The 22794-nt window shown below is 41.7% G+C and overlaps 2 protein-coding genes across 5 annotated transcripts in view; one reads left to right on the plus strand and one right to left on the minus strand.

Moving 5' to 3' along the window:
* The window catches only part of LOC114595992 (multidrug resistance-associated protein 1-like), a 28425-nt gene extending 16177 nt beyond the window's left edge, over positions 1–12248 (plus strand). For 2 of the 4 annotated variants that reach the window (XM_077927280.1, XM_077927282.1), the window contains 14 exons: positions 67–253; positions 1903–1963; positions 3435–3477; positions 3731–3950; positions 4543–4697; positions 5515–5670; positions 6071–6270; positions 6829–6955; positions 7445–7546; positions 8403–8546; positions 9463–9621; positions 10370–10536; positions 11047–11241; positions 11985–12248. In XM_077927280.1, the coding sequence (XP_077783406.1) occupies positions 67–253; positions 1903–1963; positions 3435–3477; positions 3731–3950; positions 4543–4697; positions 5515–5670; positions 6071–6270; positions 6829–6955; positions 7445–7546; positions 8403–8546; positions 9463–9621; positions 10370–10536; positions 11047–11241; positions 11985–12120 (2052 nt within the window). In that variant the 3' untranslated portion in view covers positions 12121–12248. Of the gene's footprint in view, positions 1–66; positions 254–1902; positions 1964–3434; positions 3478–3730; positions 3951–4542; positions 4698–5514; positions 5671–6070; positions 6271–6828; positions 6956–7444; positions 7547–8402; positions 8547–9462; positions 9622–10355; positions 10537–11046; positions 11242–11984 lie in introns of those variants that run through there. The other 2 variants (XR_013392567.1, XR_013392568.1) reach the window with 2 other exon arrangements.
* A 1408-nt stretch (positions 12249–13656) lies between these two features.
* HSPA13 (heat shock protein family A (Hsp70) member 13) lies at positions 13657–22347 on the minus strand. Its single transcript, XM_028726935.2, has 5 exons — positions 22192–22347; positions 19946–20286; positions 19172–19385; positions 18651–18818; positions 13657–17870 (listed from the first exon to the last, which is right to left on the minus strand). Exons 1-5 carry the CDS (start codon positions 22214–22216, stop codon positions 17203–17205), a joined length of 1416 nt encoding a protein of 471 aa, XP_028582768.2. The 5' UTR covers positions 22217–22347; the 3' UTR covers positions 13657–17202.
* Positions 22348–22794: the final 447 nt, after the last annotated feature.

Below are 22794 nucleotides of genomic sequence, written 5' to 3' on the forward strand. Positions count from 1 at the left end.
TTTTAACATGTTTCTACTATTTAACAGTGCAAAATATAAACATGGTTGTGTTTTCTTTCTCCCAAGACTCGTATTTTAGTGACGCACAACCTTGCAATCCTCTCTCAGACCGATATAGTTGTCATGATGGAAGATGGTAGAATTACTGAAATGGGAAGTTACAAAGACCTACTCTCTCAAAGAGCAAACTTTGCTGAGCTTATTCAAACCTTTGGTGGAGGAAAGGAAGATGAAGAGATGCCCTCAGTGTCAAGTAGGCAACAAAACAGATTTGTACAAGCCAACTTGCATTCTTTTGTTTTGTGACATTTGAACCCTGTGCTCCAAATAGCTCAGTTGGTTAGACCATGGTGCTGATAACACTCAAGGTTGCAGGTTCAATCCCTGTATGGACCAGCTGCATATTCCTGCATTGCAGGGGGTTGGACTAGATGATCCTCAGGGTCCCTTCCAACTCTACAGTACTATGATTCTGTGACTATGAAATGATAAAAGCCAATGCATGTATATTGTGCCCGCCTCCCTTCAGACATACCTGTTATAACCCTGGTTTCCATAGATTTGGCTTATTGCCTCCATGACATGTAGGACTTCCCTAGTTTTGAACAGTACCGATGACACCTTATCTGCCATATATGTGCATGTAGGAATCAATTACTTTTTGTCTCTCCTCCTCCTCCCCCCAAGGAGCTCAGGCAGAATATAGTGTCTCCCTGTGGGTTGCCTATAAACTTATAAAGTAGGTTAAACTGAGTGGGAGTGCCTAGGCCAGGGACACCAGATTCCTTCATGGGTGAGTTGTAGGAAATTGAACCCAGATATCTTCATTCTAAGTCCATTACCCATGACACCATACCCTGTCATGAAACTCACCATTTAGATATTATAGCAAATAGCATGTAAAGTGCAGTGGGATGGTACTCAAGTGTGATCTTGCTGCCCCATCATGCATTGAATGTTCAGTGCATTTCTGCTGTGTGTGTGTGTGTTTAATAATTCCATCTTCTGCCACTTTGGGCTTCTTGAACCTTTAAGATTTCAAGATCTGCTAGAATCTGATGCATGAAAAAACAAGATAATCCAGTTTATTTTAGCCAGAACTTCTTTCTGACTAGCCTAGATCATTCACAACTGACTGTATTTGTCTATGGGATTCACTGTCTGGAAATAACAGTCCAACTATTCTTTGTGAGTCCCTCCCATGCAGTGAAGGAGAGGTGGGCCCCAACCCTGATCTTGTCAGAGGTTGTTGGCTCTGATGAGCCTTTTGATGGAAAAGGAAAGAAAAAAGTGAACAGATAATCACTTGTATAAACAAGTCATTTGCAACAGTCAAATTAACCCTTTTGCTTAAATTCAGCTAGCTTTAGATGCTGGAATATCATATTATAATGTTTCAGTACTTCTTTTGTGCCCAGTAGAATGGATGACTGCAGTAATTTTGTTGGGGCAGCGGGAGGGTGGGGATCAGTGACCAACTAATGAATGAACATAGAAATTAAGTTCACACCATCTGTATATGTTTTGTATCAGCAGTTAAATGATCTGTTTCTATCCTGATGAATGTTCATTTGACTACACTTTATTGTGTTGAATCCAAAAATGTTGTGTTTGCACAAAAACACAAGGTCTCTTTTTATGACTTCGCAGAAGCTCCTTGCCTGAGCAGAGAGGAGTATTCAGAGATGTGGTGCTGTTTGTACAAGTCATTGCATAAGCTGTTGTTTGATGTTGCACAAAGTGCCTTCTGCTAGATCTTGCACAACAGCTAATGGTGCTGTTCAGCTCACAGCACCATTGCCAGAATTTCTGGTGTCTCTGGATTCAACCCAATATATCGTAGGTATTTCAGTAGGTAATTATTATTATTTATTATAAATCCTGTTTAACCTTATTCTTAAGGTAAAATCAAAACAAGAGACCACATTGTACCAAAGAAAAGACAGCTGGGGGAAAAAGACAGGTGAGTACTCAGAAACAGCTGCTAGAGCCACTTTCCATGAGGTAATTTTAAACTTTGGTTTGTTTTAAAGTAGGGTTGCAATTTTTTCTTTATTTTACTGGTTTATCTTTTGTAAGCTGCTTTGAAGTTGTTGTTTTTACAGTGCAAGTGGTGTATGAATTTTATGAAATAAAGTATACATGATAGCTCAAAAGGGAGAAAAGTAGAGCTGCAAATGCATTCAGAGAGGGACCAGCAGATCTCCCTTATATATACATTGGCTGTCATTTGGATCTTGTGGATCCAGTGGTGGCTGGTGCCCCCAAAGCTGAAGGCATACACAAAGAAACTCTAGCCTTACTCAAACCAAGATAATAGGATATGTGGTAGTTATGAAATTGGAGGATTCTTGCAGAGTAGGTAGCCGGCTTGACAGAATCATTTTGAAGCAGAGACCAGGATAGTGTAGCTGTAACTAACCATAAAAAGGTAAAGGGACCCCTGACCATTAGGTCCAGTCGTGTCCGACTCTGGGATTGCGGCATTCATCTCGCTTTATTGGCCGAGGGAGCCGGCGTACAGCTTCCAGGTCATGTGGCCAGCATGACTAAGCCACTTCTGGCCAACCAGAGCAGCACATGGAAACGCCGTTTACCTTCCCGCCGGAGCGGTACCTATTTATCTACTTGCACTTTGCTTTCGTCCCACCCGCGTAACTAACCATCCGCCCTGCAAATACCCAGATGTCTTTCTCCTTTTCTGCAGCCCCAGTCTTGGGGATGGGGGAGTTCTAAAATTGAGTTTTCAGTTCAGTACTCTATGAAAACCACTCTTAATAGCTTTCACTCCTAGAGTGGAGGCATCCAAAGAGTTCAGTGCCATGAGTGAGTGTTTGCTAAATTTCTGTCTTGCCCTTCCTTCCAAAGGCAGCAAACAACAAAGTAGTAAAAACAATGCAATAGTGCGTCCTCCGTCCCCTTGAATCATCTGCTTTTCATTTAGATTTGTGGTGCAGCCCTCTTGTGGGCATATTATAGAAACACAGGGCAAAATCCTAATGCCCATGAGTGGAATTGGGCTCTTTGCCCATTTCCCACTGGAGCACACTGTGCCAATGGAAAAGCTTTTCTCATGCAACCCACCCACCTCTCCCCCACCCCTAATGGTGTGGAATGTGATATGGGGAGCTGGAACAGGAAGGAGGAATTGGTGAAGGAAATGCAAGTGGCAATCTCCATTGTTTGTGCTCCAATTCCTTATTGTGCAATTACACACAACTGTGAGTTTGTCTTCTTCAACCCTCCCTTGATGTAAGTGGCCTGAGGCTGGGGCACACCTGTATTCCTGTCCATCGGAGAAGGCACAGTTTCTGCCTGTTCTGTAGAGGACCTGAAGGTTTTAACACTCACAACTTGTTTTTAGATGGGTTCTATGTTTCGTTTTTTATTTTAATGTAAAAGAGCTTTTATTGCAATTCTTCTTTTGATCAAAGGAATGCATTCTTAATGAAGAAAGAAAAAGTTGCCACTGGTTCTGTAAGTATTTTTTTAAAATTTTATTTACATGTTTCTAAAATGCAACAGGCAGTTAAATAAACGGTAGATGCAAATGTGAAATCAGTTGCTTGAAGGGGGGAATGTATTTTTGAAGACTCATTATGCGAAATTGAGTTTTATAATTTTATATTGGGTTTGAAGAAGTATAAATCACTTATTCTACCTACTTAATTTACCAAGACTATCCTGTCTGCATATTCTAATAACTCTCATGAACATCTTTTATATTTAGATGAGAATGTCAATTGTTTTGAAGTACCTACAAGCATTTGGCTGGTCATGGGTGTGGCTAACCGTAGCAGCTTACATAGGCCAAAATGTTGTAGCCATAGGGCAAAATCTGTGGCTCAGCACATGGACAACAGAAGCAAAAGAAATCAACGACTACACAGAATGGAAACAATTAAGAAACTACAAACTTAGTATCTATGGGCTCTTGGGATTCCTACAGGGTAAGCCTACACATATGAGGCATTTGACTACTTTCTTTGCTTTTCCAAGTTTAGCTTCCTTGATAGTCCTACACTAAGATTCATGTAATTCGTGGTCAATTCTTGCAGGCATTCTGCAAGGTTGGCCCTTTCTTTCTGCTCACCTGCAGATGGCAAAAGAGGCATTTAATTGTTCATCAAGATGACAAACACTGCTTTAGTGTGATGCCACTTAACACATGCAAGGGAGATCTGTGGAGGTGGTATGCCAAAGGCATGCTTTGTAGGAAACAAGCAGTTCAGGGAACCTCTTTGCTGCATGCATAATACAATCTGAACAAGGGCAGGGAACTCCTTACTGTGATTTTGCATGCTCTGGTACCTCAGGCTTCCCAGCAGCGTTGAGTTGCTGCTTGGGGTTTCCTGGAAGTTTGAAGGGCCCACTGAGTTAAACTCTCTACTTCATCATCTCTCTCCATATTTGGGAGACCAGCAGAGAGGATGGATTAAGGTTCACACAAAGCTATCTTGAATGGAGAAGCTGCTGTGGTGAACTCTTTGAAACTAAGTTAGATGAAATTCTTAATGTTGCCTTTAATACTGTTCATCCAAGGTCTTTTGGTTTGCTGTGGTGCATATGTGCTCACCAGAGGATCTCTCTCTGCATCGCGGTCTTTGCATCATCAGTTGCTAGACAGTGTGCTCCACCTTCCACTCCAGTATTTTGAAACTAACCCCGTAGGTCAAATCATCAACAGGTTCACAAAGGTAAGGAGCAAATACTCTCTGTCTGTTTTGTGTGTCACCTTTGGGAGGGTGGTCAGAACCTGCTGCCTCTCATCCTTGGGTCATGGGAAAGTTACTCACTCTTTCCTGCCCCCCCCCCGGTGTGAATGCGTCTTGTACTGTCATCACTTTACGAAGTCACTGGTCCATTTTCCTTTCCATGTTGACAGTGACGACAATTTCCAGTTGGAAGGATGCTTACGCAGAGCTAGATCACCTGAGTTTTTCCATCTAGAAATGTCAGTCCGTACTCAGAAGAAGGGCATTCTGGAAAGTTTTTTTATATCCCATTTCTTTAGTAAATGTATGCCCCACCCTTCCAATCAGTTTGCATTGCTCAGGCCAGCTTACAACAATTTAAATAAAAACAATCAGTTAAAATCAGTATCTGTTTGAAAGATTGCCATAGCAGCTTGTCATTACCTCTGTCATTACCTTGATATATCTCTTTTTCTTTAAATGAAACAGTTTCATGTAAAAGCTACTTCTGGAAATCTAGCAGGATCCAGTGGCAGTTTTGTGCTCATTTCCATGTTGATTGCTTCTAGGAAAATTGTGTGAATAAAGTCTGTTCCTGGAAGGCAAGTGAGGGATGAGTGCACTGTCATGGTTTACTTAGATGTTGGGCTTTGACCCTGTAGACTTCACTACTGCTTCTGTTTCTTAAAGGTATACAGCCTAGGGGCAACAGCTGCAAATGTAGTTCTATGAACATGGTAGTAGAGAAACAAGCAAGTGTTTTCAAATATATAAGAAGGATTTTTTTTAAAAAAATGTCTGTTCTTTCCAATTACCCTAGGATATGTTTATAGTTGATATACGTTTCCATTATTATCTACGGACTTGGTTGAACTGTACACTAGATGTGGTTGGAACGATCCTTGTGATTGTGTATACATCACCCCTGTTCTTACTGGGGGTTATTCCACTTGGATACTTATATTTCACTGTGCAAGTAAGTTGAATAAGTGCCAGGCTGAGCATTTAGAAAAATAATAATAAAACATATCCTTGTTTTACTCCCATTTATTTTATTTTAATTATATTATCTAACTGAAAGGGAAGAGGAATGCGTTCCTTTTGAGCAGTTGATTTGCATTGCACAATTCAGGGGAAAGTTGCTGTTCTGCAATCCGAGGCCTATATTTATTCTAAGATGTAGGGGACATAGGAGGTTTTCTGGTCTAAGGCAATATTATATATTTAAGAGTTTTGTATGCCGCCCTTTGCCAGTAGGCCACAGAGAGGCTTACAACAATACCATATAAAACAATACAATTGAATCAAAATAAAACAATGCCTTGGTGACCAATACACACTTCTTACCTGTCCCTCCCTTTGTCTGTTTTCATTAGCGATACTATATTGCTAGTTCCAGACAAATCCGACGGTTATCTGGAGCTACGCAAACACCAATAATTTCACACTTCAGTGAAACGCTTGTAGGTGTATCCACAATCAGAGCATTTGGACATCAGGAAAGATTTCTTAATCAGAACAAAGATGTCGTCAATGAGAACATGGTTTGCTTCTACAACAACGTGATCTCAAACAGGTACTGTATTAATGATCCTAGGATATCATGGGAAAGGATTTATACATTAGGAACATAGGAAGATTCCTTATACAGAGTCTATCTAGTTCATTTAAAGCAACTCTCAACTTATGTGGGGGTTATGTTCTGGGGCTAGCTTGTAAACCCAAAATCGAGTATAGTCAAAACACATTGGGTTCAATGGCGGGTGGGATTGCCAAAGTTCTTTTTCCAGAAGTAGCTTTTTCCCTGGACGCCCGCCCCACTTCTCCCCCCTTTTACTTTCCAAGCGCACAAAGCTGAATGCACACAAGTTAAATGTCTGTAAGTTACCTGCACTGACAGGCAGAGGCTCTCGAGGGTTTCAGGTGGGGGGGGGGAGGGGGCAAGGACCAGGGATTGAAGCTGGGACTTTGAGCACATGCTAGGCAGGTGCACTACCACTGAGCCACAGCCCTTCCCCAAAGCAGGAAGCTATATTCTTATTTTAATTGACAGGACTGAAAATGCAAATATTTCTAACCAATTTGCTAACTGTGTAATTGAATCCCAATTAATCTGGGCATGCATTTATGACAGGTGGCTGGCTGTCAGACTTGAATTTCTGGGAAACTTGATGGTCTTCCTTGCTGCATTGCTTGCAGTGTTCGCTGGGAGCAAGGTGGACTCGGCTACAGTAGGATTATCAATAACATATGCACTGAATGTAAGTAAGCATTTTTTTTAATGCAGTTGCAGTACTTGGAAAATGGATTGCAAATTCAGTAGGAGTGGAATCATTGATATTACAGTAAGCCAAACTCTGCGGTAATCCAGCAGTTCTAAGAAGTCTCAAAGTGCTGCCAACACATTGGGTTGGCTCCAGATAAGGGCAAGTGGCTCTCCAATTTGCATATCAGGTCTCCTAGCTCATTCAGTTTATATTCCCCTTTCCCATCTCAAGGGACCCTCTGGAACGGCATGGAGGGGGACAGGAAAATTAACAAGTGTCTTTCTGCTCACACAAGATGCCTTTGGATCTAAGCCATTCAGTATGCCTGGCAGCATAACATTGGTTTTAAGTCTTTCTTAAAACAGGGTAAAACTACCCTCTCCTTTATATTTATTCGATGCAGTGACTGTCTAGAACCACACAGATTTTACCTGGTTAAACCCACCGCAACAAGTTCTATAAACAAGTATTTATTTATTTCAGATAACTCAAAGTTTGAATTTTTGGGTCCGAAAAGCATGTGAAATTGAAACCAATGCAGTCGCCATTGAAAGGGTTTGTGAATATGAAAAGACAGACAAAGAGGTAAATAGTTTTTGTGAAATGACGATAAGCATACAACTTGAAATTAAGTAATGAAGATTTTTTTTAAAAAATTAATTGGCATAGAACTGGAAGGCTCAAACCTTTCCCAAGTTTAGGTTGTGATTGCTGCTGAAGCAGCCTTTAAAAGGGTGGGATAAACTGCTGCAAAGAGCACCTGCTTTCAGTTAGTCCCTGCTCTCCTGTGTAAGCAAAGAGGAGCAGGGACTGAGCAGGGAACCCTATGCTTTTTACCTCATTGCTGCTCAATGGAGCAGTCTCAGTGAGAGCCAGTTACATCAACTCTGGCAGAGACTGCTTTGCCACACAGCGATGAAGGGGACAAAAATTGGGGGAAACCAAAGGCAAGGAGACCCTTTATTCTGGAATATGATGGTCCTTTTCAAAGGTTGAAAGGATCAGCATGCAGTGGGGTTTCCAAGAAGTTCCCATGTATCTGATGGTATCAGTTATGTCAGCTGATGGGCAGGTAGCCATGGGCCAGAGATTCTCCAGACTTTTGCAGCACAAGGATTTGTGCTTGTGCAACAGAATTTTCTCCCCTCTCCTTTTCCCTTGCCCACCCCAAATTTGCTTGGGGGTGGGGGGAACACAGAACAGATTTAGGAGGTGCACAGGGGAGGAGATGGGGCAAAGTTCCATTGTGCAAGCACAAATCCTTGTGCTCATGGAAAAAGTAGCTTAGTGCTTCCTTGGATAGAAGCCTGGGCAGGCAGCTTCAGCTTGCAGTGGTCAGGGGCTAATTTTATATATTGTGAAATACTTTCAAGTACACATTTTGATGCTCACTAATTTGTGGCTTGTTTTATCGGCTTCAAAGTTTGTTTATCCATTTTAGGCCCCCTGGATATTATCCAATCGTCCACCTGCGGGATGGCCCAAGGAAGGAATAATACAGTTTGTAAATTTCCAAGCTCGGTACAGGCCAGATCTGGACTTGGCTCTGCGGGATGTAACTTTTCAAAGCTGCAAAGAAGAGAAGGTAACATGCCAAAATTAAGTACTCTGTCATACCTGTTTCCCTTTTAAAAATATAATATCTGTTTAAATATATGTTTTCAAAGTCTGTTGTGTAATTTGTGGCTGCTGTTCTTGAAACTGAGTGCCCCTGGTTGAAGTGATTTCCTGTGGACAAAAGGGAGTTGGATGGGGCCCATCAAGCTTCTCCGTCTTAAAATGCTGCCCATCTAACATCAATAGAGGGCTGTAACATGTCTGTATTCAATTGTGCTATCAGGCTGTCCCTTCAGTTTGGAAATGTAGCATTTTTCAGGCATCACAGCTCCAAGTGCACACCAGAACAAGCATAGGGCCTTGGTTTGGAGCAAACTTGCTTCTGGACTGGATTGTCAGCCAGTGTCCTTGACCAGTTGAAAACATGCTCCATTCTTTATTACTTTATTTTGAAAGATGTATAAACTGCTCGCATAATAAAATATTAGAGTGGTATGCAGAAAACAAAAAAATAAGCATAAAATATGTACCAAAACCAATAACAATTAAAGTAGCAATAGCAGCAGAAGGTAATCAGTGGACAATCAATTTTAAAAATCATTCAGAAAAGGTTTGTGTAAAAAAGAAGGCATTTAGGTTTTTGTTAGTGATCTCAGGACACAATCTATATTTGTGTGGGTGGGTCCACTCTGTTGAGCTCTGTGGCTATTCCTTCATGGCACAAGCACTGTGGTTTATGTGTGAACCAGGAAAAAAAAATATCTGCTAATGTTGGCCACTAACCTTTGCTAGTAGAGATTTCTTGTTGAAGGCTTTTATTTTTCAAGACAGTTTTGCTTTTTTAATATGGAACTAAACAGTTTTCTTTGCATGTGTTAAGTAACATAGTGAAACTGCTGCCGTTTTAAAATGCTTATATATTTTGAAAAGTACTCTTGTTACAGATTGGAATAATAGGAAGAACAGGAGCTGGCAAATCGACTCTCACAAATAGTTTGTTTAGGATAATAGAAAGAGCTGGAGGCAAAATAATCATTGATGGCATTGACATATCAACTATTGGTTTGCATGACCTACGTGGCAACCTGAACATTATTCCACAGGTTAGCATTGTGTGTGTGTGTGTTCCACACAATTCTTTTATAAGCTTTATTCTGTCATTATTCTTTTGACAATAGTTTTAATGAACTTGTCAAAAATATTGTAATCCATTAGGTCCACTTGTTGATTTTGCATTGCATTTAACCGCCTGCTGTCTTAGAAGAAACCAGTCCTTTACTGACTATTGTAGGGGAGAGGAAAATAGGGGATAACATATGAAACATGTATCAGGAATGCCTGCCCAGGGATTCAAGAATTTATGCCTAGTTAGTGGCATATTTCAGAGTTCTTTCCACCCCTTTCCCACTTCCTATTGCATGGGCTTCTTATTGCCCATTGATCTCCTGCCTTTTTCCCAACTGCCCTTCTGATGAAAGCTTACTCTAAGATAACTGGCATGACAACAGCCTTTGGCTTTGGCCAAGTTTATTGTGCTCTGAAAGGTAGTGTGCCATCCATTTGCCACAAGGGAATAACAGCCCATGGTCTGTCCCTCCTGGTCTTCAGATTCAGCTATCTTTACAAATAAATTTGCCATTTATTCTGTTTGCATTCAAGGAGGTTGATGCCAATCTATTGCTTCTTTACAAATATATCTAAAACCAGTCAGGATTTAATAGCTTGATGATGGGGAGGGGAGGCGGAGGAACAGCAGCTCTTCCTGACCCCATCCCAAAGTAATATCAATCTGAAACCTAAACTCGCTAATATTATACCACATGGAAATACTGTCTAGACATTATTCCATAGGACCCGGTCTTATTCTCAGGGACACTGCAGTCAAACTTGGATCCACTTGGAAGATACTCTGATCTTGAACTGTGGGATGCACTGGAATTGTGTGACTTGAAGAACTTTGTACAGTCACTCCCAAAGAAACTTCTCCATGAGATCTCCGAGGGTGGTGAAAACCTGAGGTATGTCTTAAACTATGTTAAGAGGTGAGCTACGTAACCTGAAGAATAGTGATCTCCACTAGCAGAGGAGTACTAGTATTCCAAAGTGGTGTTCTACTGATGAAGCTACCCACAGTTACTTGGCAGGTCAAAGTAAGGGACAAAGGATGGAGAAACATTACCATTCTCTACTTGGATGTCTGTTCACCTTAGACCTATCCAAAGATTTGCAGGGGGGGGGGGCTGTTCTTGCACATATTAAACGGCCCTAGACAGAGTCTGTCCACATATCCCCATATTTGCTTCTCAGACTGGCAGTGGTTTTCTAATGGGATATCCAAAACAGGCCATTTTCTAGCACTGTTGCCACCTTCAATCCTTTTGTAGTCATCCTTTTTGTGTACATACACAAACATAAAACTTGCATGCCTATTCACAAGCTGGTGCAGCAGCCACCAGCTGCCCAATCAGAAATTGAGGCCTAGCGCCATTCGAGAGCACATACTAAAACTGTATTTCTGTTTTTGTCAGCATGGGGCAGAGACAGCTTGTCTGCCTGGCTCGTGCTTTGCTACGAAAGACGAAAGTATTAATCTTGGATGAAGCAACAGCCTCTGTTGACATGGAAACAGACAATCAAGTGCAATCCACAATCCGGTCAGAATTCCACAACTGCACAGTACTAACCATTGCCCACAGGCTGCATTCCATACTGGATTCTGATAGGTATGTTGCTGTAAGTGCCATGTGGTTTCCCCACCCCTCTAAGCAGCTCCTGAAAGTAAACTGGTTTCTGCTTGGGCCTGGTGCAAACAAAATCACCATCCCACCTCAGTTTCCGAGGACTGTCTCCTTATAAAAAAGAACTGCCATCTACTACCTATTGAATGCTAGGTGGGTAGCACTACTGGATTCAGTAGAATTTGCCCATTGTAATACACACAAAGCTCAATGGCAAAATGTGTTTGGAGCCACAGATTTGTAGAATCAAATTTGTTTGATGAAAAGGTAATTGTATTCAGGAATTTAGAGGTCAGCATTTTATTTTTTTTAAGAAAGTTCTTTGGAAGATAGGAAGCTACTTTGTATCATGTCAGATTTATTCATCTACCTCATTACGGTTGACTCTGGGTTATTTCGTCTTTCACATCACTTGCTACCTTCTCTTTAAATAGAAATTTAACCTTCAATCTTCAATAAGCAGAGCTTGTGCTCTTATACTGAGCTGTTCCTTGTTCCTTGTGGAGGTCAGGAACCTTTTGCCTTCCAGAAGTTGAGACTCCAACTCCTGTCCAGCAACAGCTGGAGAACCGCAGGTTCCCCTCTCCTGCCTTAAAGTAGTCAACCTTCATCCCAGAAATCTTTAATTAACAAATGAACTGCTTAATGTAAAATTTATTTTGCAAGTTGATCAGCTCTAACTCTTCCTAGATTAAAGGTTTCCCCATTACATTGTTTTGCTCTTTCAGGGTGCTTGTTCTGAACTCTGGAAGGATTGCTGAATTTGATACTCCAGCCAGGTTGCTACAACAGAAAGGCATATTTTATGAAATGGTATCAGAAGCTGGAATACCACAGGACGCAGACACCCAATCTTTAATATGAACAGTGCTTATTATTTTCCTGAATTCTTCTACAAGAATTATAGCAATAATTACTTCATTTTATAGGGATTTTTTAAAAAGAAAATTAAAAATGAACTGTGTTGCCAATATTAAATGTTTTTAATACAAGGTATGTGTGTCTGTATACATTATCGAAGTTAGCAAACTTGTAGTAAAGGTAAAGGTACCCCTGCCCGTACGGGCCAGTCTTGACAGACTCTAGGGTTGTGCGCCCATCTCACTCAAGAGGCCGGGGGCCAGCGCTGTCCGGAGACACTTCCGGGTCACGTGGCCAGCGTGACATCGCTGCTCTGGCGAGCCAGAGCCGCACACGGAAACACCGTTTACCTTCCCGCTAGTAAGCGGTCCCTATTTATCTACTTGCACCCGGGAGTGCTTTCGAACTGCTAGGTTGGCAGGCGCTGGGACCGAACAACGGGAGCGCACCCCGCCGCGGGGATTCGAACCGCCGACCTTTCGATCGGCAAGCCCTAGGCGCTGAGGCTTTTACCCACAGCAGCTTATTAATTACAAGGAGCATGATGAGAATCAGTTTAGCCCCTCTGGCTCTGGAGCAGCCTTTGCTAACCCAGTGCTATTTGTCCATTTCGGACTGCAACTCCCATCAGCCTTGGCTATTGGCTGGGACTGATGAGTTGCAGTCTGGACATCTGACTGGGGAAAGGGAAGGCAGGCCTGCGAACACAGTCCTGATCATCACCAAGTATGGGGGGGCGGGGGCTTGTTACAATTTTGAAAAAGCTTGGCATAAAAATCTGAAATGAAGCAATATTTTGATTTCAGTTCCTAAACACATACCCTGTTTCACTTTCTTCCTGCCAGTTTGTCATTATGGTTCAGGGTAGACAGTATTGCCTAATGGCCAGATAACTTGCTACTACGAAACTCAAAGTACTCCCAACAAAAATATCACCTCTGAGGTCCCAGAAAATGCAAGTGAAGTAGGACAGAACTGCACAATTGGACATTCCCCACCATAAAATCTAGCAAATTCATTAGCCGGTGACACCAAGCCCTTCATTTTCCATAGCCCAGTTCAATTAAACGATAAACCAAGGTTTGTTACTGCCCCAAGGTACAGTTAGCCTTAAGAAATGCGAAGCTTCTGTTCCAGCGTTTGCAATAAGCTGCTGTTTTCCATTCTGTAGGAATGAAACTGGGAAGTTGCAATTTGTTCTGAACTGTGAATATAAGCTTCTCTCTTTCTCTCACTCTGAGAAGGCAAGGAGAAGAGACACTGTCAGCCTCAGAACAAACCATGGCTTGCCGTTGTCTGAAGTGGGCTGGATGCTCTCTAGAAAATCCTCAAGCTGCAGAGCAAATACTCTTAATATTTCAGAAAACTGTGTGCATGCGTTGATTATGGAAATCCTTCCAAGCCTTGACATACTTCTGCAGTAGCATTATTAAACTGCTATGTGGCGGTGAGATTCCCCTCCATCTTATAAACACCCTAGTTTAATGGCCATGTCCTCATTTACATTCAATAGGGCAGTCTCAAAATAAGCACAACAGACAGTATAAAAGGTCTTTTATTTTGATAATACAAAAAGACAATTTTGTAAATGCAGTCTCCAAACAAAATTATCCTTTTTCCACACAGAAAATCCGCTTCACAGTAGCCTGCAACCCAGCTTGATTGTTTTGTAGTTCCAGCAAGAGATGCTGATACAAATGTTACTTAGCTAACCCATCAGGATTCCAACTGATGAAATACGCCTGTCCAAGTCTTATTTTTCTCATATGTCTATTTTTTTTATAGAAACCTGTGAGAACAATTTGTGTGTGTGTGTGTGTGTGTGTGTGTGTGTTTTAAAGCCAATGGCTTCAGTAAGAAAAATATTTTACTATAATTATTTGTCTAAAAATAGGGGCCATGTTATGGTTTACAAGTTTGCCATAATAAGTTAAAGTCCAAAATACATTTACTTCTTTGCAAAAGAACTCTAAATCTTCAAGTAAACCTTAAAACTAATTGGGTTCTGCAAGCAACTCATAGGGGGCACAGTTAAGGATGCCAGTAAGCTGGCTCCAGCATAATCAAATCAGTATGGGTGGGGGGAAAAATCAAGTCTGCTTCATTTGCCATAAACAGAGGCATGCCTTAACAGCACCTGAGTAAGCTGCTTTTAAAACAGTTCTTTAGAGCTAGGTCCACCAGAGATGGCTGCCTTTCTGCTCTTTAGAAACTTCTAGAAGCTATCCTGATCGATGAGATACCCAACTTATCAGCGTCTGGAAGTCTGTAACAGTTTGACTTCCATGAAGCTTAATTTTACCTATATTTGACCCAAACTTGTATGGTTTTCACTTGTAACTTTGCCTTGCCATGTAAAATCATCATTTGGCAGCATAAAACTTCAATAAAAATGGATTACAGAAAGCTGTGAGGCAAAGCTTTCTCTTCTTGCCAAGCCAAGCAAGAAGGGTAACCCCTTTAATATATGGAAGGGCTATAACCAATTTTTAAAGGCAACAGGAGTTGGCTTTGTGTTGGAAAGTTTAGAAAAAAATGTGAGATGTACGTTCCTCTCATTACGAGAAAAATGCAATTTATGGTTGCATTCCAACATTGTGCAAGTGGATTTCCTCTCGCATAATAGGACTTCACCTTCCTCTCCCCCCAAATCTGCTACAAATGGTCTGTACCTCCCCAACCCCCCAGAGGAGATTGAGAGAGTATGCCAGGGCCGTATGAGGAGAGGGGGAAGGAGAATTCCCATAGTGCAAGAGGAAGTTCATTTCTCACATAGCCATCTGCTGATAAAATGCTGTATTCTATCTACCGATACTGTAAGGACAGCCTGAGAATAAGTTTGACGTTTTCTTCAATTCCATCAACAATCTCTGATTCACATTCTCAATTTATTTGGTTCACCTCTTGTTGCTGTACACCTAAAAAATTCAAGTCTCTTTAAAAGTAAAGACTGGTCTGCTTCTTTATATCCGAAGTAAGAAACAATGGGCCCGTGTTCCCATGAGCTACTGAGGCTCACAAGTGGATTTCTTTGTATTTGCTTCTTTCAGCAGCTGATAACCATGAATTCAGAACACCTATGACTTATGACAATCTACTTTCAAAATCCAGATTTTAAAAGCAGTTTGCTTTGCAGGATGGGTTAGGAGTCAGAAGATCCTTAGGTTCCTAGAACTAGATGTCCAGCTCTTTGAATCCCGATCAAGTAGTTGGTGGTCCTACCAATAGCAATATAATATTCAGTATCTACACAAAGACTACAGGGCAGTTCACACACAGCATCCTGCTCTTTACACAATTGGTTCTGCTCCTTGAAAACATTCCCCGTGCCCTTTGTCCACCACCACAAAAAACAACCACTCAGACCTAGGTTTCAGCAATGTTCTTTGAGCCACATTGTACAGTACATTTCGCTCTACACACATGATTATGACGATCTTTGACAAAGTGCCTATGTAGACAAACACAGAGTAACCTGGGCAATGAGATATAATGTTTGTTAACTACCTCAACAATGGCACATTTTTAATCACCATAATTAGGAAAATTTCTGACCATTGTATCTCAGGTTTGCACATATTTGAGGGTGAGACCCCAAAGAACACTCAGTATTGTTTGCATTAACATTGCAACACTCGGTGAGCGTTTTGACACATTAGGATTACACATTAATCCCTATGTCATTAATTGCAAATTTAGAAGCAAATCTAAATCTAAAATAAGTAAACAATGAGATGTTTACTTCAATGCTGCTGACTAACATCAGCAGCCAGAAAATACCAGTTTTCTTATTAACAAGAATGGAGTGTTTTCAAGAGTCCTGGAATATTTAGTTTCAATACTTTCTACAAAAGCATAGACTGAAATTGCTACTTCAATTTTTTTTATGGAATGGTTAAAAAGACTGTTCTCTGAATTGCACAAACTGTAACTAAAGCAAAGGTAGAGTTATCTGCATTATTGAATTTTTCAGTAGTAATAACTGATCAAAACCGAAAAATCCAAGTTTTACACTAGCCTTGCTTGGGGCACAACATTAGACTATAGTTTAGTGTTACATGAATAAGTCTCAGGTGCAAGCACTCCCTCAAGTAAAATTTGAACAGGCTAGTCTTAATTTTGGATTCTTGCAACAAGCCAGCTTCAAAATAGTGGCTTATGAAGCTGGCTTCTTTCAGTAAACCATAGTTAAGACTAGCCACAGTTTAGGTTCTGGATGTAAAGCTAAACTGCAGTTAACCAAAAAAGGAAGAAAGCTGCTAATCTACTCACAACTGCCTGAGGACAAGGAAAGTGGGAGCACACAAACCAGAGCCTCATTCACATAGCACTAAACTAAACCATAGTTTTAGAATTATGCTTGAACAAAGACAACATACCATACGATCATGGAGTTTCCAGTGATAACACATACAATTGCAAACTTCCTTCAGCACATGAGTAGAAACCATAATGTTTGCCTCTTACTACCTTATACTAGAAATACTAAGAGGTGTCCAATAGTGATGATTCCCCATGGCTAATGTTAAGGAATGCATTAGATTTTTGGTAGGATCTGCAGAACAGCTCTTGGTAAAGTGCTACTATCTAAAGCACATTCAAGCTTCAATGCAACATTTAGAAAAGTGCTTTTAAATGCCATTTAAGATGAACTTCAGCTGTGCTATCTGCATTAATACTGCTACTGCCAGGCCAGTTCACAGTCAATACATATTCCTGGGAAGTGCCAGGAAACAATGCCAACACTATCTCCCTCATTACTTAAGAATGGTTTAATTCCATTTTCAAGTAAAGAAGTCTTGAGGTTCTGTTGATTATTAAATTAATAAAATAAAATAAAATCATGCTTCAGAAACAATGTTTCTGATCATTGGCTTTCCTTAACAAATGAGCTCATGTTTTCCTGTAGCTCAAGTATTAACAATAGATTTTCTTCTTTCTATATCTAATCCCTTACAAGGGACACAGGGAAGGAACTAATGTACACTGAACAGTCCAACATGCTAATGGATTTAGGTTAGGACATATAGAGCCCTGCTTAGTTATGGAACTGAAGAAAATAAAATGGGATCAGAACACTGAAGCTTAGATGAAATTTGTCTTTCGTAAATGCCTGTTTGGAATTTCTACAGCACTAACTTGGAGGGGCCAAGACCCCCCCACAATTCCAGCCTGAATGGCCACCCCGATTACCACAGCTAGATCTGGGTCAACAGAAGTGTTGGGTTTCTTCCCAAAGAATTCTGTAATAACTTTACGTATTCTTGGAATTCGGGTGGAGCCTCCAACTAATACAATCTCATCTACTTCAGTCTTGTGTAGATGTCCTTCTTTCAATACCTGCTTAATGGGAACAAGAATCTTCTCAAAAAGGTCTTCATTTAATGTCTCAAAGAGTTTCCGGGAAATCTCTGTTTCAAAGAGAACTTTTTTCCAAGGGACGTTAAGGCTGCCCTTCAGGTCCTCATTCATCCCTGTTTCGATTTCTGAAGGGACATTTTCATGTTTGCTGTATACCTTGTTCTCTTCCTTCAAGGGTTCATGTTGGTCCTTCCGCTGTGGCATAGTAAGAGAAATTCTGATTGTGGAAGAGTTGTGAACTGTCAAGTTCAATTTGACAGCTTCTACAGCCTGTCTGAGTCTATGTATCTCTTCCTTTTTAGAAGGCAGAGAGCCATATGTGTGATGCATCTCATCATATAGGTATTGCATCAGTCGCTGATTGAAGTCCTGCCCTCCAAGTTTGTTGTTACCTAAAATACAAAGCCGACATACAGACAACTCACAGCAATTGAAGACAATGATATGTATAGCTTAGAAGCATAGAACTGAGGAGTTGGAAGAGACCATGAGGGTCATCTAGTCCAACCCCCTACATGACCCCATGACTCCAAAATTAAGAGTCTCTTGCTCCACTGAATGAGCTATCTCATAAAACAGATGGTTTCACTGAGCCCTTGAAAAGCTGCCACCGACAGCTGGTTGGCTGTACTGAGCTTGGTGCATCATAACCTGGCTTAAGCTAGTCACAAGTATAGGTTTATTTGGAAGCAAGTTCCACAAAAAAAAATCATTGGTGCTCACTGTCCAGAAAATATATTAGGAATAAATGGGACACACAAAAATTAAGGCCAATAACTCGCCTCTCTGACCTCTATGTCCACCTCATCATAGGGAAGACTCACAGATTTATTTATTTTCTTTATATCCCGCCTTTCTTCCAGTACAGGACCCAAGGCATTCATTCACGACCCGTTTACTGCAACATCAAGTGTTAATTTGCATGCTTGGGCAGGCCATCACAAATGCAGCACCTCGGACAGGACTTCTACATCTTTCCACGTAATCTTAACTACAGCATTTTTCAATGAAGTCAGTTCACATATTCAGCTACCAGTGAGAAGCATGAGTGTATCCAATGGTATACAAGCAGGGAGGAAAGATGTAGAACCAACCTACAGCTTGCCGTATTAGACCTGCCAAGTAAAATTATTTTAGTGACTCAAACCCTAGCATTAAAGACTCTTCTTTACCTGCCATGGCTCGGGTCAGAAACATCCCTCCTTGCTTGTTCAGCAGAGAAACATCCAACGTTCCTCCACCCAAGTCTACGACCAGAACGTTAGAGACATCAACTTTGTGAAGACCATATGCCATGGCTGCTGCAGTGGGTTCATTAATTACCCGCAAGATTTCCAGTCCTTCAAAAGATAAAATAAGTTATCAATATTTATATTTTTGCCTCCTATTCCATCTAGTAAAATAATGATTCTAAACCAAATATGACGACTGAGTGGAAATTTAAGTATAAAATGATTAAAGCTTGTAGACTTGTGCCTAACTCTCCTTCAGACAACAAATGGTTGCGTATTTGTAAGTGATTTTGTTTCCAACCCTGCTTGTCATTCTGGAGCAATTTCATTCACAATTTCTAACGCTGCACAAGTCAAAGCAAAAGACAAGTCAATGTTGACCTACTATTATATATGCTCCAAGTATGGCATTATGAAAATAAACTGAGTTTAGCAAGAATACAAGGGGAAATGTGAATCACCTGCAAGTCTTGCTGCTTTAATAGTGTAGTTTCGTTGTCTTTCATCAAACTCTGCTGGCACTGAAATAACTGCTCTGGAAACAGGCATTCCAAGGTAGTCCTCCGACATCCTCTTCAATTTCAAAAGGAGTTGAGAACCAATATATTCTGGTGTTACATTATAAGTCTCATTGGTTGCAATGGAAAATTCAGCAGCTCCCTTGTTATTAATAATCTGAAAAACAAGAGAAAAGCAGAATCTTTAAGTGCTATCACGTACATATGAGTGAGTGGACCCGCCTGTACACAGAATTACTCACTTAATTCTGAGTGAACATGCATAGGAGTGTGCTGTTAAGAAGTAAAATTCCTTATTTATTCATTATATTTATATAGCCACCTCATGACAGTTCTTTGGGTGGCTCACACAGCAAAAAAGTATACTCTAAAACAAAATTAAAACTCCATATGTATAGGAACCACAGAAACATGCCAGAATTCATCATAGAGGCTTTATTTTTCATTTAAAAGGATTTGTCTGAACTAGACATTACCTGGAATCACATGATTTAATTAATATTTAAGAGTGGTGTAAATTTAACCAGTTCCCAGCAGCACAAAATATAAAACATACTCCTCATTTGTACGAAGCACTTCTAACCACAAGGCCTCAGCTTCACCTATTCCTAGAACAAATGAATCATCTCAGGTCTTGTAACTTGTTACACAGCAGTGAGAATTGTGGGTATCAAACACTCATTGGCAGTTAGCTGGCAAACAAAACATTAAGCTCACCTTAAATGGGTATCTGCGGCTCTCACTTATCAATTCTTTTGGCGTGAAGAGCTTCCCTATAAATCGCTTAGCGTCATACACAGTGTTCTGTGGGTTTGAATCTGCCAGCTCTAGCCCATCATATCCCACATAAATATCTCCCTCCATGAAGGACACCATGCTTGGAATGCTGTTGTGCCCACTTTCATCAGGAATCACTTTCACCTGCCCTGTGCCAGGAAGGAAAACGCCAACTGAACAATATGTGGTGCCAAGGTCAACCCCTATTACTTTTGGTGTGGGCATAGGTAAATACTGTTGGGCCAGGTATCCAGCTAATAAAAGTGTCAAAATAGCAGAACCTGAAAGGAAAGAAAGGAAAATTAAAAGTCAGAAAATTAATCCCAGAAGAAGTTAACAAGACTATCCATTTTTTCCCATAGAATTATAGAGTTGAAAGGGACCCAAGGGTCAACCAGTCCAACTCCCTGCAATGCAGGAATCTCAACTAGATCATACACAGCAGGTACAATTTTTAGAACAGCTATTGTGTCACTCATAAATTATATTTTTTAAAAAAGCTAAAGATCCCCAAACCATTTAGATTTTAATACACTCCATGGTCATTTTAGCTGCATCTACTCTAGCTCTATAATATCATTTTTGAACTGTACATAATATTCCAAAAGGGGTGCATTATGGATTTGAATCAGAACATTTTGATACTGACAGTTTTATTTTTAATTCCTTTTCTAATAATCCTAGCACATTGTGTATTTTTCACAGCTGCCTCACACTGTTGGCATTTTCACTGTGCTATCCACTCAAATAAAATCTTTCTGATGAGTCATGGGCACTGCCAGTTCTTTGAAACAGGTCCATCAAGCCTTTTTCCAGTATTGGCAGATGGCAAACACATTGCCTGTGTAACAAACTCCAAACCAGAAAGACAATGAAAGGCACCCTCCTATAGAAAACCAATAACTTTCATCCTCTCCTTCTTCAACTGCTTCACTAAACACCCCTCTTCCTGTGATCAGTTTCCCAGAATCACTGGGAAATCACTGATCAGTTTCCCAGAAGCAAAATTACAGATACTGAAGTCTGCAAAGGAAGTGCTTTAACACTCTCATCCCCTAAGTCCAGGACCATCCTGAGGCAAAGCAGCAAATGAATAGCAGGGACGCTGGTCAAATTATTTTGGTACCGGAAGCAGAAAATCCCACAAGTGCCTCTCCCCCTCCTGGGCAGTGAAGATACTATATACATGCAAAACCATTTGTAACTTTTCATGATACCAAAGATCAGACGCCTGAGGTGATCACTTTTTTTCCTGGTTGGCAGCAGCTCCACCCCTCCCCCTCAACATCATCATAATTTATTATTTATACCCCACCCATCTGGCTGGGTTTCCCCAGCCACTCTGGGTGGCTTCCAACCGAATATTAAAAACAATACAGCGTCAGACATTAAAAACTTCCCTAAACAGGGCCGCCTTCAGTTGTCTTTTAAAAGTAAAATAGTTGTTTATTGCCTTGACATCTGGTGGGAGGGTGTTCCACAGGGCGGATGCCACTACCAAGAAGGCCCTCTGCCTGGTTCCCTGTAACCTCACTTCTTGCAGCAAGGGAACCGCCAGAAGGCCCTCGGAACTGGACCTCAGTGTCCGGGCCAGTATATACCACAACACAAAAGCCTAAAAACCAGTAGAGCTGTCCTACTGGGTCAGACCAAAAACTCATCTGGTCCAGCGTCTTGAGCCCAAAGGGTCCCACCAGATGCCTCCAGGATTCATAGAATTGTAGAGTTGGGAGGGACTCGAGGGTCATCTAGTCCAACCCGACACGTGTAACCAGAGACAGAAGAACACAGATCTCCTGCACTTTCAGTAGTTGTGCAGCATTCCCTTTCCTACACAGCGAATTAGTGGGGGAGGGGAGTTCTGTCCTCTTTTGCCTATAAGCATGAAGGCGACGTCCCTCCCCGCGGCTGGCATTCAAACGCACAGGTAGACTGCCTCTGGAACTGGAGGCTCCCTTCAGACACCTCCAATGCCCTGCGTGTACTCAAAAGCTTTCATTTTAGCTTCGAGTATTCCGGCGTAGAGCCCTGGGTTTCAGCGGCGGATCTAGGCCGAGGTCCCGTCCCCGCCCCCCCAAAAAAGCAGCGGGAGGCAGACAGGCAGGCGAGAATTTAGGGGGGATCTTAACGAGGCGCAGAGGCTGACACAACCACCGACCCGCCTTCAGCCGGCCCCTCTTACTCACCCAGCACCGTCATCTCCCCGGCCATTTTCGAAACTTCTCGCTGCCCTGGCCCGGTGCTATAAGGCCCCGTCTGTTGTTATGCGTGACACTCGCCGGCTTCCTGGGCCGTTTACCCGTGTGATGACTGTACCTTCGCCGCTTGGAGGGGAGGGGGGGGAAAAAAAAAACCTCGCGCGGCGCGGTGCATGCTGGGAAATGTAGTTCCTCTCGTCATAAAACCCCAGCGCAGTCCGTAGGAAGAAACTACAATGCCCGCCAGCCAAGCATCTCGCCGGCGCGCACTCTTACGTGCCGCGCTGACCCCTCCCCTCAATACACGTCACCCAATCCGTGCGAAGGGGCTGATGGGACTTGGGGGAACTTTCTGGTGACGTGCAGAGGAAGAAGGGTCTGTTATGACAGCCCTTCCTGCGCTTTGCCTGTCGGGAATGGTAGTTTGTTGTCTTAGCTGCTGCGTAGTTTTCCTGATGCTTATCGTTAAAGTTTTTGTTTACTTTGCTTCTGGTAAGTTGTATCAGCCAGTCTCCACTCCCTCGTCCCCCTTTGTAATAGTTAAGGACTCAAAGCCCACCATATGCCACGGGGTCCCCCTTCCTTCCCGCC

The sequence above is a fragment of the Podarcis muralis genome, chromosome 4, assembly GCF_964188315.1.
Source record: "Podarcis muralis chromosome 4, rPodMur119.hap1.1, whole genome shotgun sequence".
Lineage (NCBI taxonomy): Eukaryota > Metazoa > Chordata > Lepidosauria > Squamata > Lacertidae > Podarcis > Podarcis muralis.

Excerpts from the sequence above, each read along its gene's own strand:
- HSPA13 (XM_028726935.2), bottom strand. The coding sequence starts at position 22,216 with ATGGCCGGGGAGATGACGGTGCTGG. Across the intron at positions 18,819-19,171 it reads TAAAGCAGCAAGACTTGCAG|GACTGGAAATCTTGCGGGTA; the intron begins GTGATTCACATT and ends TATCTTTTGAAG. Across the intron at positions 17,871-18,650 it reads TCTGACCCGAGCCATGGCAG|GTAACAACAAACTTGGAGGG; the intron begins GTAAAGAAGAGT and ends TTTGTATTTTAG.